The following is a 17834-nucleotide window of genomic DNA, read 5'->3' on the forward strand; positions in this document are numbered from 1 at the left end:
TGGAGACCGGAGGTGGTGGTACCTCTGGAGAATGGCGAGATCTTGTATGGGGAATCGGGGCGGAGGGGGTGATGAGGAGGAAGAAGAGGAACAAGAAGAGGACCAGAAAAGCGTCTCGTGCGAGTCAATACAGTTCTCGGATAACAGCCCTTTCAAATAGTGACGAAGGGGGAAATGGAGCAGAATTGAGACGGCGAGAAAGGTAAAGCCAAAGGCCCAAACGATGGCGATTTCTCCAACTGCTCCAAATCCAGGACCAACATGGCTTGCCCTTGACCTTGCGTTGACCTTGGCTCCTCCCCGGGACACGCCAGGTACGACCTGGGACCCAGTAATTGCTTAGAGCGAGAAAAAGTGCCTCTGCCCCAAGCCCGAGCCCAAGGCTAGCTGCCAGCGACGGCGTCCTTCCCAATGCTGACAAGGCCGCTGGGCATCACGCACATCGTGACCAAGAGATCCTGGGGGCTAACTTGTGCTAGAAGCAGAAAGGTGGAGAAACTTGCGGGGTTACAGCGGCGAATCTGGTGCGGAGATGGGTGTCACAATCTCGGTCGACTGTCTCCAGCTGTTGATTTAGCCGCTCTGAGTGGTGGCAGTTGCATCGGCGGTCGTCTTTGTCGGTGTTTGGGTGTCCGCCTTCAGGTGTGAAAGTGAGGAGTAAGGTGTGAGCGGACGCCTACCAGAGACACCGGACCGCACTGTAGGTATGGGGACAAGTTGGAGTAAGGGTGGTTGGGCCAGGTAGATGCTTGTAGCTAATTATTTGTTAATGTGTACGTAGAGAAATCTCATCGGCACTGGGATGCCTCTGGAAGATGGCCCAGAGACGGCCATGTTCTTCCTTGTTGTCGTCGTGTAATGCTGCCATGTATTTATTAATGTCGACTCGAGGATGATGCCGTCTTATTGCCCATTCGCTTGAGGAAGAGCCAGCCTTCGTCAATTGTCTGTCAACACCCTGGCCGCCTGGCCCAAGGCCATGTATGTGCCGTGTGCACACCGACCCCGGACTCTCAAGGAACCCAATCACAATAGCAACAAGCCTGACAGCAGATGCAAGAACGCGCCAACTTCAATCACCACAGGGCCCGAATGGGGCAGCGAGCCGTTCAGAATGAGGAGGTGGCGTGGCAAAGCGCACTTCGTATCCCTTTTCTGGGCGCCCGTCTGCTGCTTCTAGGGCGTCCTAAGCTTCCGGTAGTGGCTGAAGGCGCGGAATTTACTGCTGGCTCCAGGCTAACGGCTCTGCAGGTCTCTGCCGTATTCCTTCCGCCGGCAGCCAGAGACGTCATGGCTGCTGTCTAGGTGGCTACTGTCCGCATCCGAGTGGCCATCCCGTCTGTTTTGTTCTTCCAGCGAGTCGAGGGCACGTTAGCCCAACACCATTACCAAGGTACTGTGACCACCTTCGTTCCTCACCTCTGGTTGCGAAATGGACCCTGCAGCGCCGGAGGAAAGTTTAAATGGTGTAGCCGTTCGGACGGTTTGGAACTCTCACAGTGCCGGACGCGAGCTCCGCCTCAGAGGGCACCGTAAATGGAGATTTGATTGCCTCCGCCCAGCCGCAAAGTCCAAGGCTGGGGCACCATCTGCTTTGATTAATTTGATATGGGGAATGAGTCGAGTCACTTGACTCTGCTGGTCTGCACCAACCGAGCCGAGCTGTTAAGCTGCGAGCCGTGCTGTGCTAGACAGGGTGCCAGCGGGAGCCGAGATGTCCCCCGTTGGAGTGGGTGCGGACTGCTTCTTCTTCTGTCACCTCGTCCAGAGCGGGCCTGTCCTGCTCATCGGACGGTCTGCGCGACAAGGGGCTCGACGACCGGTTGTCATTTTTGACCATCGAGTGCATGACGGCAATTAGCGCAAATGGATGGTCGACAGAGTCGACGAGAGGGTTTCTATGCCCTCCTCTTCTTTCTGCTGGCTTTTGAATATTGAGTCCGAATCCGACGACACGACTCGAGCAGCCAGCCAGCCAGTTGTCAGCCAGTCGACCACACCCATGATCCTAGATGCCACGCCGCCATGAGGGAAAGATGTCTTCCCCGCAGTCTTGTCGGCGGTAGCGTGCCTGCAAATACACGCGTGGTCGGGCCTGGCGTCTAGACCTCTGGCAGGCACACTCCCAAGCCTAATGGGCGTCGAGTCTCCGATGCTACCATATGCCACAGCACAGGCAGGCAAGCTGAGTGATTGACGAAGGAGGGAGCATCGAGTTTTGTGTGCGGGTTGCAACTCATACTAGCGGCAGGCCAGCGGACCGCATCGGTTAGTGAGGGGAGCGGTCAGGGCGATCCTCTGGTTTATCAAAGCGATGGCACACTGGAGCGGACGTAACGGGGATCACGGCACAGGGAGTCCGTCGTGGTGGTGCTCTGTGGTGGTACAAGAGGATGGCTGCCAGCTGTTCCCTGCCAAATGCGTAGTTTCTGGCACAGCTGTGTGCATGTTCGTTCTCGCTGTCGTTGTTGGTATCTCCTGGTACCTGATCCTTTGGGGAGGGAAGATCGCGCAAGTGGCAAATGTCGAGACAAAAAAGGCGATGTCTGGTTGGTAGTGCGGCAATGCGATGCCGGCAATGCCACGAATGGAGTTGGGTTTTCGTATTGGAGACCCTGTCAGGGACGGGCGCTCGAGCAATGGTCTGAGTTTGGGTTTTGGCGTTTGGCGTCTTGGAGAAGAAGAAAAGAAAGGAAGGAATCCGGGGAAGTTCTCCCAATCGAGTCGGCTGGTGGTTGATCAGCGGAGTTCCAAGCCGTCTAGCGGTGATGTCCTGGGGAGGCGTGTATTCGGGCAGACGGGAGCGTCCTTGATGAGGCAACGTCAAGGGACCAGACCCCACCGAGGACATTCAATCACTGTGATTCAATCCATGGAAGTCGCGTCCCCGTCGATGTCCGGTTCGGGTGCCTGTCTATCACTGCCCATCCTGAAGGCTGTGCCTGATCATGTGCTTCTGCCTGAGGCTGGGGCAGCAGATTGGGAAGATGGTAAGGCAGGACAGGACAGGGCAGGCAAGAGAGACTCGGTTGGGGTGGTTGAAAGAGGGTGACAGGCAGGTGCGATGCAGGTGCGATTGAGTCGGTCGTTGCTTCTTTCTAGAGTAGTATTTCGTTGGTTGGAAGATACGCACGGCAGGTAGGTCTTGCACCAACACGCCCAACCAACAGAAAATGCAACGGCAGGTGCAGCCAAATGTCGAGGAAGGCGCGACTGAGGCGATCTTTCCTTCTCGTCCAGTGCCCCCAGGTTTGCTGTGTCCACCAGTGTCTGCCTTCGACCTGATGATCCCAGTTTATTAATATCTTCCCTGCTCATGGATCCTCGAGGTTCTGCCGCCTTTGACTGTCTGCATTGTCTGCAGCCAAGGACCCTCCACTTGCATCCGTAGGTATTCTGCTGCGGTGTCGCTTCTGCAAAGGGTAAATCCTTCCATTTCACCCACATCCATTTCTGCTGGCCGCCTTGTGCTTGTGCAGTAGAGCATCGATCGGTAAGTGCTTGGAAGACTCCTCCTCGTGCCAGTCCTACGCTCACGATGAATAGACAGATAAGAAAGAATACACACATATTTTCCCCCACACTCTGCTTCCCCGCGCGCGCTCGGTCTCCCGCGCGTGGGTTCAACCGTTCACAAGCTGGGGGCTCCCGTCATGCCCGCGTCCGCAGGTTATCTTTTTCCGATTGCCTGGTCCAGTTCTGAGTCTGACTAACGTCGGGCTCAGCCGAATCTGAAACGGTGCATCGCACCTCGCCTGATCTTATCTCATCTTTACAAAGTCCCACCATCAGCACCACTTCAGACCTTGCACTTTGTCCTACATCACACTCTGAAAAGCCAACTGCTTTTCCTTCTGCGAGCTAACAGATTTCCGCTATCCAGCCTGCTTCAATACAACCTGATGTTGCACGCCTCTGCGTCTGCCTCTGTCCTCCACCGCTCGCTTTCCCCGTCGCCTCTCGTCCGGCTCAGTGACTGGCCAAGGCGGAGAGCAAAAGGCCCCCTGTCTTGACCCAATACTGCGAGTGCAGTATGGACACTGGATCAACTTCTCGCCGGCGATGTCGAAAGATGAGTTGGCTGTGAGTATCGGGCGACCTATCCACACCTCAGCCAAACATGCGTGTCGCCCGACATCGATGCCGTGGCGGGACCGGCTGACCCCGACCGCACCCGGCCCCGTCGGACATCCATCTCACGACAACGCCTCTAGCCTTGCCTGCTTTGTCCTTCTATCTTCACTTCCGCCAGCGCGACATTGTCCATCGTACAGGTTTTGCTCGGAGCGAAATACGTGGACCCCAAATCCAGAGGCACCCAAGCGGATGCCTCGTGCGATCTTGTTGGTTCTCGACGCGCTGAAGCCACTCTGTGTTGCATTCGACCGACCGCAGGCAAAGCCCCCAACACGACGGTGCGGTGCGCTCTGGTGTACAAATCTGCTCATCTCCAGATGCGATTCCCTCTCGCATTTTGTCATGCCCGTCTCCTCCACCCACACGCCGCTGTTATGCAGCTGCCTGCCCAGCCCTTCCTACGAGCTGCCGCTCCTGTTGGCCCTTGTCGCCGACTTGCAGCTCACCCCTCCCTCCCATTGGTGGCCCTCTGCTCTACTCCCATATGTTGCCCACATCCACGGGTAAGACAACCTTCGTCGTGCCGCATCACCGCAGCCATCGTCTGTCCGACTCGTCAGCTGCCATCCGTTGATTCGCTGTCTCGGCCTCACACCAGACATGCCCAGCGCACCCAGAAGCCACGGCAATCGAGACCATCGAAATCGAATGGATTTTTAAAAAATCCCTCCAGCTGGCGCCCATCCACCGCCGCTGTCGTGGCTTCTGAGAGGCTGGTGCCCTTGCTAAACCTCACCTTATTGGTCTCACAAGCAGAGCCGCTTCTCGCTCACTGCCCAAAGAGGGCAAGCCAGGCATGGTGAAAGCTGACGGTCTGACAAGACAAGCCACCTCCCAAAATCCCATGGTCCTGTAGTCCCAAAGATTGCACCCATGCCCCGCCAGGGTCTGCTGCGAGGCATGGCCCTCCCGTCACATATGTACGCTCTCTACCTTTACAGTCTCTTCGGCGCCCTCCCAAACAGTCCATGATCGCCCCTCCCCCTCTCCCATCTTCAGCTGCAACCACCCGCTGTCGGGTCGATCATACGTGACGGGAAGAAACGAAGAGACACGACAAGAGAGCCAGGCTTCGCGTGTTGGTCCAAGTTGCACGACAAACTGGCAAATACGAGACTTATTCCATCATCGAGTCTCATTATCGACTCTTCAGCCCTATTCCTGTGCCCCCCATCGCCGATTACAACCTCGCGGGGTGTGACTGCGGTGCTGCGGTGCTGCGCTGTACCACGGCTCAGCCCCCAGACATACATGCAGTTGGGCTATCTCGATCCTCCTCCCAACCGAAGGCAACAGCGTAACTTGCCAACTTCATAACCCGGCCGACCCCGTCAACAGTACCTTTGTCCTGAAATCGACCTTTCAAAGCTTTTCCCAACGCCTACGTTGCCGATCACCCAGAGTATATCATACCTCTCTCTGTATTTCTGCGCTCCCCGTCTACGATTACTCGACAACGGCGTTCCTGCTGATCCCACCATTTTTGAATGATCGGCGGGCCCCGAGTCCCCGCGCGACACCCGTGCTTATTCGTTGGTAATTCGCCACAATGAAAGGCTTTTCTTGCTCACTCTGTGCGTTTGGTTTGGGGCTTGGTCTATTTGGCGAGAGAGTATGGGCGGCAGAGTTCAAGCGACGCGATGGGGTACACAGGTTAGAAAAGGCCCATGTTACGGGTGTTGCCGAGTTGGAGCGGAGAGCCACGGTGTGCTCGACGGGCTATGCGGCTTGCCCGGCCAGCTTGGGCGGAGGATGCTGCCAGTCGGGGTACGAGTGCGCGACGGACTCATGTTATGCGACGACAAGCGCTCCCCGGACCTGCGCGGGTCAGGTCGGATACTTCGCCTGCGACCCAGTCATGGGAGGTAAGTTGATTTCTCTCGGGCTTGTGTCGTGGTTTGAGAGGACTAACAATGTCGCCCAGGTGGCTGCTGTCCCGAAGGATACCGATGTGAAAGAGGAAGCAACTGCGTTGCGGCGGCCGGGGTTTCATACTCTCAGTCGTGTCCCGCCAGCTACTATCTGTGTCCCGCAAGTCTCAGCTATGGCTGCTGCAGGAACGGCATGGGCTGCGCCGTGAGCGCCTGTTACTCAACAGATCCCTCAACATACACACAAACGACAACGATGACGACCACAAACGATGCGACTCAAGTATTGACGACAACCGTCACTGCAACTACAGTAATTACGCCCTCAAGGCCAACCACAGCCCCGACTGCCGAGGCGACGATGAAGGGCGACGACCCAGACCAGATAGTCATCAAATACTACCCCAGCTCCGTCCCGAAGGAGCAACCGATTAGCAGCGACGATGGGGGCAGTGACGGTCTAACTACAGGTCAAATCGCCGGCATCGTGGCGGGAGGCGTTGGCTTGCTCATCATCGTTCTAGTGGCAGCCTGGATCATCATTCGCCATCTCAACAAGGTCGTCAAAGCAGTCGAGACCAGCAACAGGGGCACGTCGACAGGGACCAAATCGCGACCATCAATGTACCAGTTCAAGCCGACGCCATCCGAAGTGGACGACATGAGCGTCGACCCCCTTATGATGTCCCCCCGGCCATCGCACCGCAGACACGACTCCGACACGACGGCCCACACTCACGGCCTTGGAAGCCCGGACTTTACACCGCCGTACCGAGGCACGCCTAGCACGATCGGCGACTATCAAGCCGTCCCCCAGGGCTCGGGGTCAGACCGGCACGCAAGTTACGACTCCACGTACAACGGGGGTTATTTCGACATGGCACCGGATCGTAGCCAGCGCGTCAGCCAGGGATCAAGCGCCTGGATCGGTGTGCACCGCCAAAGCACGGATTCGCAGGGCACCTACGCTCATCTCCGCCATTATAGTAACGCGAGCGAGGCGAGCAGCGACGGCATGCAGGAGCTTGACGCAACGCCTTACGTCCCTGAACTGGCGGCCACACCAGTGCCGGACGGTCGTAGGCGATCATCCAGCGGCCTTTCGGGGATGAGTCGGCCTCCGGCCGTACATCAGCGTCGGCGGAGTAGCGAGGGCGGCGGCAGCGGCGCGAGGAGCAGGAGCGACAGCGCGGCGGCTGGCGGCGGGTTGGGCGTCGTGAGCGAGGATACCGAGGTCATTGGGCACTACGGGCCTTCTGATCGCGGGACAGGCCAGACGGACTCTGGAAGGTGATGTTGGCAGCCATCTGGTCTCTAGTATGGCTACATCGTCTCAGCCAACTTGTGTTAACGAACTTGGAGGTTGGTTTCTTCATATGTCAAAAATTTGGGCGGAGAGGTTAGGCGACGAGTCGTGCCGCGCAGGCACATCTTATGCCGGTAGATGGAAGGATACACGGGAAGGCAACCGGAACAGTGGAGGGCACTGGGTATATCATCTGGGAGGCTTGCGCGGGCCTCGGATACACCCTCGAGGGCGCAACGGCGTCAGGTCTCTTTGGGTGCCACGATGGTGGCTCACCGACCCTCACCGCCAAAAGGCGAAAGGGATTTCTGGTTGATAGGCGTTCAGGTCTTTTCTTTGGGCCGGCCACAATATATTGATACCTGTTCGGCAACACATGTAATCTTCGCACCTAGTGTTAAGGACTGTGATCGCTTCGAAAGCTCAATTAAGTTTCACAACGGTTGGGTGCAATACTCAACGTCAACGCAAGACGCCCTAAGAAAACCTATAGTTGATGACTGCAGCTTGAGATATAGTCGTCCGTCTAACCACTAGCAGAAGACGCGTTTCGGCTACGTTTATCGTCTCATCAGTATGGCACACTTCTTTGCAGTGATTATTCCATCTTAATACGCAATGAAGGAGACAGTCTCGCAGCACCATCGCCTTAAGCGACACCTCACACTGGATGGCCGCAACGGCTCTGGTAGGGGCTCATATCCACGTATTAACCGTTCAATCGAGATTATTTCTGAGTGCATTGCTCGATTTCACGAAAGACTGCGAAAGGCCCGAGGCTTTACAGATGCTGTCACAGTGGACTACACTTAAAGTCAGACACATTGCATAACGAATAGGCTGGTCTGCAAGGCCGACGATCTAACATTGACCTACGTTAGACCATCAATGATGTCTTGTGATATTGTGACGCTTCCGCAGAGCAGGGCAACAGTGTCTGACCACATTTGAACCGTCATTTCACCAGGACATGATGAGGGCCTCCGTTTCTGTCTTCCTCTGAGGACGCAGCCTTAATGTTTCCGTACCAAGCCAGCAAACTTGAGACGACAGCCTCGGTTCAGCGTGAGAGGGAAAGTTTGGCGCTGGTAAGTGATAGTGCGATCTGACACCGACTGGTGTAAGTGTTTGCTCTCCTAAGAGCAAAAGGACTAGCGTATTGCTGATGAGAGAGCACACCAGGGATCGCATGCACAAGTCTGACGGCTTCCACGCGCTTTTTAAGAGGCTGCCAAGTTTTGAAGAAGGCTTCATTGCTCAAACGTCATGGACAAGTCCGAGAGCATCCTGATTCTGTCGGGTATGATGTTGTGGGGACCTTGGCCCTCTCTCCCCGCACCGCACCTCGTCTCTGATCGACGTCCCTCACCCTCGGGGGATATCCTCGCGAGGGTAGGTTTTCGCTTCGCGGAGATCATGGAGAACAACAGCTGCACGGGAAACGAGACACTACCCCACACCTCGCTTGGTTCCGCAGGCTGGGGGGGGGAATGTCACGATCCAGGCCGGCACGAGGTTCCTCTGCATGTCGTAGCGATGGACGGGAAATGCGGCTCGGGGGGACGGTGTCATTGCGGGATGCCTCTCGACACCGGCTGTTCCTGAGTCTTTGGGGAACGAAGACCTTGGCGGGAGGAAGATCCGCAAGGGCTTGCTCATCGGTCAATCACCAGACGCATTTCCCCTCTTCCCGCAAAAGGGGAGTGAGAATTGTTCCGTAGGCTCGCAGTGCCGGCTGCTCGGGAACGGAATGCCAGCAAGTCTCATTGGAGGATCTCGGGAGGTGCTGCTCCGTGGTTGATTACAGCTCGAATCGTCTCTGAACTTGGACTACGCGTGTGTTCTTGACAGAGGATAGCGTGGATGCGCCTGTGTAGGTCGCTGCGGGGGAGGCGCAGAACATGCGCTGTCTGAGGCTGGGGAGAGCGGTAAAGGGATGGGGTAGTTGGGCGGAAATGCTTCGCGGAAATTTGTTCCTCGGGCCAGCTTTCGTGAGGGGAAGATGCGGTATGGGGAGATCTTGATGAAGGGGAGCGGGAGAGGCTGGGACTGAGGGTTTGCCGGATAAATTGGGTTTCTGGGGTGAGCGGGAGGTAAACAGTGACGAAAGTGTTCTTGGTGACGGTTGTTCACAATGATGTTGCGATGACCAGTGCGAACAGTTTGATAGTGGCTGGGTGGGAAGCGTTGATGAAAGTTACACCGGCGTGGTGATCATTAGAGATTGAGGGTATTAAACCTACAAGATCCCAATGTTTGTTCTGAAGCCCAAAGAGCACGGTCAAGACCGAAATCTTCAGCAAGCCAGGGGAACTGGAGATACCAACGATTATCTACAAGCCTGAAGGGAGCGACGAACAGGGATCAACGGTCAACCCATCAGTGAGCTTCTTCCCCGTGACAACGTGCTCTCGCCCGCCAAGTGGTGGACTTCTTTCCCGTCGCCTTCACCGAAGACCCAGGGTAAACGTCCGTCCCCAGAGCTACACGTGCTCCCGGTCTGTGAAGCGGCGGGGGGTAGCTTGGTTGCTTGATGTCCTTCCAGGGCTTCTGGATCCCTGGAACCCGAGCTTTTTTATTCATTCCGCCGATAGTCTGCCAGCGCCCGCCCTGAATTAGAGACTTGACAGTGGGCTCTCAGCTGTGCTCTTAGGCTTAAACGGGGTGGATGCTCCGACGGGACGCTAGCCTTAATGATGGGGGGATATGGTCCAGGGCCTGAGAAAAACGTGGGCTGGAGTGGGCACTCGGCAGGGTCGGGAGAGGGGCACAGCTCGGGGGATAAGGGTCATTCTTGGAGCATGGCGAATTCGAACAGACGGGATTGACAGCTTGATATTAAGAGTCTACGAGCTTGGTGAGAGTTCTATAGCTGAACGGCCAAGTGCAGAACAAAAAGCAGAAGCTTCTCACAAACAATGGTTCCCCTGGCGAGATTTGTTGTCAATATCACACAGATTGACGGACTTGAGCTTAGTCCGAGAAAGGTTCGGCCACGGACGACCACTAGTCATCGGGCGCTATGCCACTCTCGAGCTGCCTCTTTCGGCGAAGCGGCTCCCGGCATGGGCGTGGCGCATCCAAGGCCTAGACTTGACTGGTTAGCTTTCCGTCCCCGCCGCCAGTCTTTGTCTTCCTCTATCGATTTTCTAGATAGTTTGACCCAGGACCTTCCTCAACGGCGACCGCCGATGGGATCGCGGGTGGCGTTGACCGTTGGCAAGAGATCGGTCTTGATGGCGAAGAGATTTGAGCCGGAGACGGGCGCGATGGGCACAGACTGGCTCATCATAGTGCAAACAGCCCAAACTTTTCCAACAACAAGCCAACGCTAGAGGAACGCAATTTGCGCTGACATGCTGAAGGGTTGCAATTGGCAGCCTGGCACCTCGTGTCAATTATCCCAGGCGGCCCCCGACAGCCTGGAGAGCGCAAACATTCGGCGGAGCTTTCGTGGTGGGTGTTCGTGTCATGGGCGCCCCGGCTTGCGACGCTGTTGCTTTCAATAGCTGAAATCCCCAGCGCCGACTCGCCGAGTTGGCCCGCCCGAGAGCAGGTTTGGGGTCGCAGTGCAGCGAGAATTCATAAGCATAAAAGCTTAGGTTCATAAAGGGCCCCAGCTGTGAGTGGACTGATTGTCGCAGGGCGGATCAGGAGGAGATCTGGGCTGGTCGCTTAGCTTGACGAGAGCGATCTCCGGCGGGCTCCAGTCCTGTCAGAGTTTGTCCTGTGCGCTGATAGGGACCAGGGACCTTGTGTTTGCTTTCATCTTTGATGTTGAAAGGTACGAAGAGATTACAGCCTCATGCGATGAGTTGAGTGAGAAACACACGCTTTGACTGGCAAGCAACAGACAACAGTTCCAACATGTCTCTGTTCAACTGATAGTCTACCCCCTGAAAATGAAATCAAAGCATTATGACGGCCCAGAACAGCACTCATCGGATCATCGCCGACAGCATTATGGCCAATGCAGGTCGGCGGCGCGGGCCATTAGGCGATGCAACCTCATTGGCAGTGTCTCTCACACTAATGATTCCTATTCTCATTCAGGCTTTTCTTCTTCGCCTCTTCGACTTCGAACCTTTGTGCCTTTTCATCACCGACCGGCGAGCTGCTGCTTCTCCCATGTCCCTGCCCGCAGACAGCCCGCCTGTCTGCTTTCGCTTCTCCTCATTTCCTCATGCAGGCCAGGCTCCCCCGCGGCTCTCGCGATGTGACGCTGGCGTCCGTCGGTGGAAATATCGCGACTATGACAGCCCGCCAGATCGACTGAGGAGAAGGGAGTGCGGCAAGTCGCCGGCAGGTATCTGAATATTCAGCCGAGACTTCTCTTTAGATCCTACGGAGGATTCGAGCTCATTCGGAAAGCGAGGGCATCTCATGTCTACACATCACAACAGGAGTGTGCTTGGAGTTGAGTTTCTTACGCAGATCCAGGCATCTGGGCTATCTCATCCCCTTCACCGTTCTTATCCTCCCATATCCATCGATCCCAGCAGCCCAGCCCCAATCTCATCCTTGCTCGTGGTCCTCTTTGTTTATCCAGCCCACGGTAAAGCTCACGCCTCCGACGGATGGCCTTTCCGTGCCGTTGCGCCTTGGCGTCTCTCTGCCAATCGCCTTCGCACCCGACAGCTCCGTTACCCGAATCGAAGACATGAAAGACAGAGTCCATGATAACATGCGGAACTCAATGACGCCAAAGACTCTTCAATTGCTTTTTCCGTGTGTAACACGAAAAGAAGCCACCAGCCAAGCGGCGCGTCACGCAGATTTCAATAGTAATTAATATGGTAGCCATGAAGGCACCGTTGCCAATGTTTGTTCTCCGTGCCTCCCTTGCATCCAGCTTCTTCCACTGCTGAACCAGAATGTCTCTTATTACAACCAGCAAACAACGGTGACCCCGGGCAAGGCCATTTGGCAACCCCCGACTTCCGATTCAAGGCTAGGCCGCATTGGACGACCTCCCCCGCCGTGATAGCGTTGGCTAGCATGGAAAACCAATCCTTGGCCTGCCCTCGACAGCCCAGGGTTGAGAACCAGAGAAGGGACGCACGTTGGAATGTCAGGGCAGAGAAGACCAAGGAAGACAATGTCACCCCCGGCCGCGCCAGTCAGCCAAACGATACCTCATCCTCTCCATCTCTCTGTCTCGGACCAAACCCAACCCCAAAGTCATCCTTCGGATACGCTTGCGCTGAGCTGCGTCAACTTGTTCCTGCGGTTCGCCGCCGTCGCCCACATGCTCTCCCAACCTGCCTCATGCGGATGCTGCGCCCGCTGATAGGTGGGAAATGCCACACCACGCAAAAGATGAGCTGAACGGGTTGGAACGTCGTCCCTCGCTGCTCTTCCCCTCTCCAACCCCTGGCACCCTTGCCCACGCTCAGGTACAGGGTGTTACCGCACCGGGGAGCCTAGCTTCGTCAATATGTGTTTATCCTTTATCCTCACCCACGATGTTGTTTCTCGCCTGCCATCCACTACCCCCCTTGTCCGTTTGTCCAGAGGCCCGGTCAATGACCCGCCTTTCCCATCGCCTCCGCCCAGATGGGCAGATGGGCTCCGCTTCCACTCTTCTTCCGTCTGGTTGCTGCGGTTCGTATTGACTGCTGCATACCGGACCGTAGTTGCTTGCTTCTGGTTCACTCACCTTCACCTTAGTTTGCATGTCTATCTATCCGCACGTAGGCAGTCCAAGGCACAGCATGGCCACCACCACCACCAACAGCCACCCCCTCGGCCCCAGCCCACCCCCATCTTGAGAGGACTGGGGGCTGATGGTATATATCACAGTGCCTTCGCCTCCATGTAACCCATTGCTCTCCCTCCCTTTCCCCTTTCCTCTCCATCACCGACTTCCTACCAGATTTCCATCCAATCACCCCATCCACAAATCTCTTAGGACCTCAGTCGATCGTCTGAACCCACCGTCAAAATGAAGGCCGCCGTCATCCTTTCCCTCGCCGCCCTTGCCTTCGGCTCGGCCATCGAGAAGCGCGAGTGCTCCGGCAACAACTGCAACCGCCAGGTCACCGGCACCCGCGACGGTCTCCTCCCCCTCACCTCCCGCAAGGCCGACTGTTCTTCCTTCCTGCAGGCCACTGTCACTCCCTCCCCTACGTATGTTCTATGGCATCCCTAAAGACCTCAGATGTTCTCTCTGGGGACTAACACGGACCTCACAGCACTGTCACCGTCACCGTCACTGCTCCCGCCCGCCTCCGCCGCAACGGTGAGATTGTCAACCGCCAGGTCACCGCCTACCCTACCGCCATCCCCGCCTACGCCTCCTCCTGCGACGACGCTGCCGAGTACTCCTCCGCCTGCTCCTGCTGGGGCATCACTGCCGTCACCAGCACTGCTCCCCGTCCCACTGTCACCGTCACCACCACCGCCGACTACTGCGAGGGTGAGTTCCAGTACCAATCATGACTTTCGATGGCATCATGTGCTGACACTTTACAGACTTGTAAACATCTCGCTCGAGAGGGATGATTTGGGATTGACAGGATGAGAAAGGCCGTTCGTCTTCTTTTCGAGGCCCGTTGCTAGAAATGGGAAGGGGACATAAGGCGGCGACAAAGTCTGGATGGGCTTGGATTGGAGGACCGCCGTCTTCATCACCCTTGGGCCAATATGTGTGTACAGCGTTCAAACCCCCTCGATCACGAATTCAAACGGACTTGATCATCCGTACAATCCACTTGACAAGATTTTGGTTGAGCGTCTTTACGATGGAAAAGAACATGTTCATGACTTGATGGAAAGCCTGACTTGGCTCTGTTGGCTTTGTCTAGAACTCCACTGTTACGATATTCACATTCATGTAATAATTAAGTCTAATTCACCTGACATTACTGGGACTGTCTCTTTGTCTTCATGTCCTGCTTGCTTGATAAGGCTATTGTGACCCAGGTTGCGTCTCAAAGTTGGAAAGTCGACAGCCTCCAGCAGGCATGTCTCTGATGTCAGATCTTGAGGATAAATGATGCGCCTGGGCTCGCGATTTGAGACGAGACATCGAGGCTGAGGCATTCGTCAGGCGTTGATGTTGTGTCTCACAGGCAGCACTATTTGCTTATCCCGCCAGCCTGGTGTCATCCCCAAATTCCTCAAATGTCTAAAACGCGTGGCATCCCTCAGCTACTAATCCGCAATTTTGACTCAATGTTTGTTTCCTTGATTCTTGGAAACGACTCTACCCTTGTGTGAATACCCACACACAACGATTGTTCCATGAAGTTGGGCCAAGTCGAATGAGCCTCAAGACGTCGAACAATTTGCGGATTGCGTGATCCCGTCCCCATCCCGGATGTCGTACCGACCGGGCCGGCCGTCCCATCACACTGGACCCCGTCGATGTCGATCTTTCTCTTTCAATCGAACTCTGTTTTCACTGTTACCCACGGGTTCCCCAGACCCCTCCCTAATCCCCCAACTTCCTGGTATTCCCCAGAAAATGTTTCGATGCAGGCTGCGGGTCGCTGTGCATCATCGTTGTCGCGTGGCACTCCGTAAGGCAATCAGCCTGTCAGCCTGGGTCATCCCTCTCAAATGTTCGGTCTCAGATTACGCCGTCTTACTCTCTTCGAAGCCACTCAGGTATCAGGAAAAGATGCTTTGTGCGACTTCGAATACGATGACATTCTCCTTGCGGTAGACAAACTTCACTCATTACTCTCCGTATTCCCACATCCCGAGCAAATGGATTTCATACCTCATTCCGCAGTGATACCGTGAACGCAAGTTTCCATGACGAACAATGTTCCGCGCAATCAAAGACATCGCCGTCGACCACTTCAGGCCCGCCCTAGACGCCATCTTCTTCGGCCGACACCTCCCTTGGTCCCTGCGCTGGCGCCTCCTAGCCTTGCAACCCATCATCTTCCTAACACACTCCCTCGCGCTAGCGCCCTACCTATTTCGACGTCCCTACAAGATCCGCTACATCCCTATCACGAGTGACCGATCTCTTCGCGTCCTCGTTTTCAAAGAGCCCGGAACGGGGTCGGGTCGCAATGGCCTTCGCCCACTTCACGTCGACTGTCACCCCGGCGGCTTCGTGGGCGGCATCCCGGAGGCTGACGCGCCCTTCTGCTCCCTGGTCGCGAAGGAGACTGGTGCTGTTGTCGTGAGCCTGAGCTATCGCCTCGCGCCGGTCCATCCCTTTCCGGCCGCTATTGACGATGTTGATGCCGCGCTTGCGTGGCTGCGGGAACATGCAGAGGAGGAGCTAGGCGCGGACCCGAGACTTATGACGGTTTCAGGGGCGTCTGCGGGCGGGAACCTCGTTCTGGCAGCCAGCCAGAGCATCCTCTCTGAGGAGTTTGCGATCAGGGCGGCGGTCACGTTCTATGCGCCAATCGACCTTAGGCCGAAGCCGGAGGAGAAGCCTCGTCCAGCGAATTTCCCGTCGACGGATCCGCTAGCCTTCATGTTGCCTCTGTATGATTCCTATGCGGCACCCGCCAAAGCGGCGAACTGGGATAACCCGAGGATGAGCCTCTACCTTGCAAGTGAGGAGACATTGCCAGAGAGGATGTTGCTTGTGGTGGCTGCGATTGACATTACTGTTCATGAGCAGTTGACTTTTGTTGAGAGGGTGAGAAAGGAGCGTGAGGATAAGGGTAAGGATGGGCAAAGTACAGAGGCCTTCTATCTGGACAATGCTTTCCACGGCTGTCTGGAGGGTGAGTACATGTCTAAACATTGTAGAAATGGATCACTGACTTTTACAGCACCAAGCATTGCCTTTTCTGTCACGAAAAAGATGCAATTGTGGGAAAGGGGCATCCATCTCATCCAGAATACGCATACTGAGTATGACTGGGCGTGGAAGGGCAGGTCGAATCATCCATAAACAGATTGAGATTGACGTGGGATAGCCCGGAAGCTGTACAGATGGTTCATTTAGCAGCGGGAAGAATATTCCTAACGTGTCCGCGTTCCAGTCAAGACTGAGCTCCATTTCATCCATTGGAACTGCTGCTTCGTCGATATCAATGTCGAGGCTGCTGCCTCCCAACCTCTTGAATAGCAAATCCAACAGCTCTACCGCCCGTTTCGCTTCAGCAGACCAATTGCTCCAATGAGACCATGTTTGGTAACTTTGCCTCAGTATAGCCTCAATCTCTGACTTGCTGACTGCGCCCCCGCTTTCGTCAACTGCCGGTGCGTCCGACCAGCGGTACAGATATGTGCTCAAGGCTGCGGTTGCGACGAGACATTCATGGACCACCAAGGCAGACACTTTGCTCCTCAATATAGTCAAGGTGCCACCTGGCTGTGTTTCCGCGTCTAGGAACAGTACATGCTTCATGATCTCAAGGGCTGCTTCTATGCATTTGCATCGGGCCGCTGACGTCCAGTTTTCGTTCTCTTCACTTGAACCACGTCCTGATGAACTTGTGCTAGCGAACTTCCGTAGTTGGAATTGATCTAGAATGATGCGGGATTTGTTGTAAAGACATGTAGTAATGACCCGATGTGCCACACTGACCGGCTTATCTGACAAGCAATGGACGAGTGAGGTGAACTTGAACTTTTCGGGTATCGACTCGTAGGCTTCCTTGAGACGAGCTTCGGCGCTGTTCATATTTTCTGGTGATTCTAGCTTGTTCATCAGGCTCAGATCAACTAACCTCCCCATAGCGAGGCTCATCTTGTATCTCGCTAGCAGAAACGAGACTTCAGTAACTTCAGTGCCGGCGCGGGACTCTGGTAGTTGGACGCAGTCTTGGTCGAGGTCGGCGTCAGAAATGTTGCGGGGGTGGTTTCGTGTTCCACGTCTCATCTGAGATAATCCTCGGCGCGCCGATGAACATGGTCATCGTGCCGTCCAAAATGTGTATGGTGGCCCAAACCCTGCGACGCATCTCGCCGTCGAAAGCGCTGATGCGCGGGAAGTGGGATGGGTCTTGGTGATATCCCATGCGGAAAGCCAGCTGAGCCATCATGCCGGCCACCATCCAGTTGCCCACCTCTGTCACGGGGTTGAAGTAGAACTCGACTAGGTAGTGGTGGATCAGGCATTCGAGGATGTAGGGATCTCCGCGGACATGGTCTGCAGCAATAAGGCATTGAACCAAACATTCTAAATACTTTGGCTGTCGTTGGGATTCTCTATGATCAGGCTCCGAGGAGAAAAAGCGGGAAAGACTCAGTACTCCGTACAAGAAACCCAACCATGACAAGGAGACTGCCGATGGATTGGCCCAAAAGCCTTCGTACTGTACAAGCATTCGGTCAGTCATGGAAGTGCAGTGTGAATGATGACGATGGACGACGGACCTCCTTGAGAAATTGAGGGGGGTGTCACGGTGTCAGCCGTGCTGCTTGAGTATGAGGTTTCAGATCAGATCATGTGTCAATTTTGGGAGACCAACCAGGTAGAATAGAAACTTCGTTAAAGTACTGAAATATGAGACGGTCTGCTGCACTTCGTTCTGGCAAGGCCGACACCAATCCCTCTTTTGACGCTGGTTGCATAAATCCGTACAACAACAGCGGGG

The 17834-nt window shown here is 55.5% G+C and overlaps 3 protein-coding genes across 3 annotated transcripts; 2 read left to right on the forward strand and 1 right to left on the reverse strand.

Annotated features, from left to right (window-relative positions):
* Positions 1-6264: 6264 nt before the first annotated feature.
* On the forward strand, positions 6265-7302 carry GCG54_00010827 (uncharacterized protein; the record flags this gene model as incomplete). The annotated part of the gene is made up of 1 exon (XM_045410741.1): positions 6265-7302. One exon carries the CDS (start codon positions 6265-6267, stop codon positions 7300-7302), a length of 1038 nt encoding a protein of 345 aa, XP_045260306.1.
* A 5956-nt stretch (positions 7303-13258) lies between these two features.
* Positions 13259-16183, forward strand: GCG54_00010828 (Carboxylesterase NlhH; the record flags this gene model as incomplete). Its single annotated transcript, XM_045410742.1, has 4 exons — positions 13259-13443; positions 13509-13732; positions 15105-16013; positions 16062-16183. 4 exons carry the CDS (start codon positions 13259-13261, stop codon positions 16181-16183), a joined length of 1440 nt encoding a protein of 479 aa, XP_045260307.1.
* Positions 16184-17075: 892 nt separating this feature from the next.
* Positions 17076-17276, reverse strand: GCG54_00010829 (Pyrrolocin cluster transcription factor fsdR; the record flags this gene model as incomplete). The annotated part of the gene is made up of 1 exon (XM_045410743.1): positions 17076-17276. One exon carries the CDS (start codon positions 17274-17276, stop codon positions 17076-17078), a length of 201 nt encoding a protein of 66 aa, XP_045260308.1.
* Positions 17277-17834: the final 558 nt, after the last annotated feature.

The sequence above is a fragment of the Colletotrichum gloeosporioides genome (assembly GCF_011800055.1).
Source record: "Colletotrichum gloeosporioides strain Lc1 chromosome Unknown consensus_69, whole genome shotgun sequence".
NCBI classification, from domain to species: domain Eukaryota; kingdom Fungi; phylum Ascomycota; class Sordariomycetes; order Glomerellales; family Glomerellaceae; genus Colletotrichum; species Colletotrichum gloeosporioides.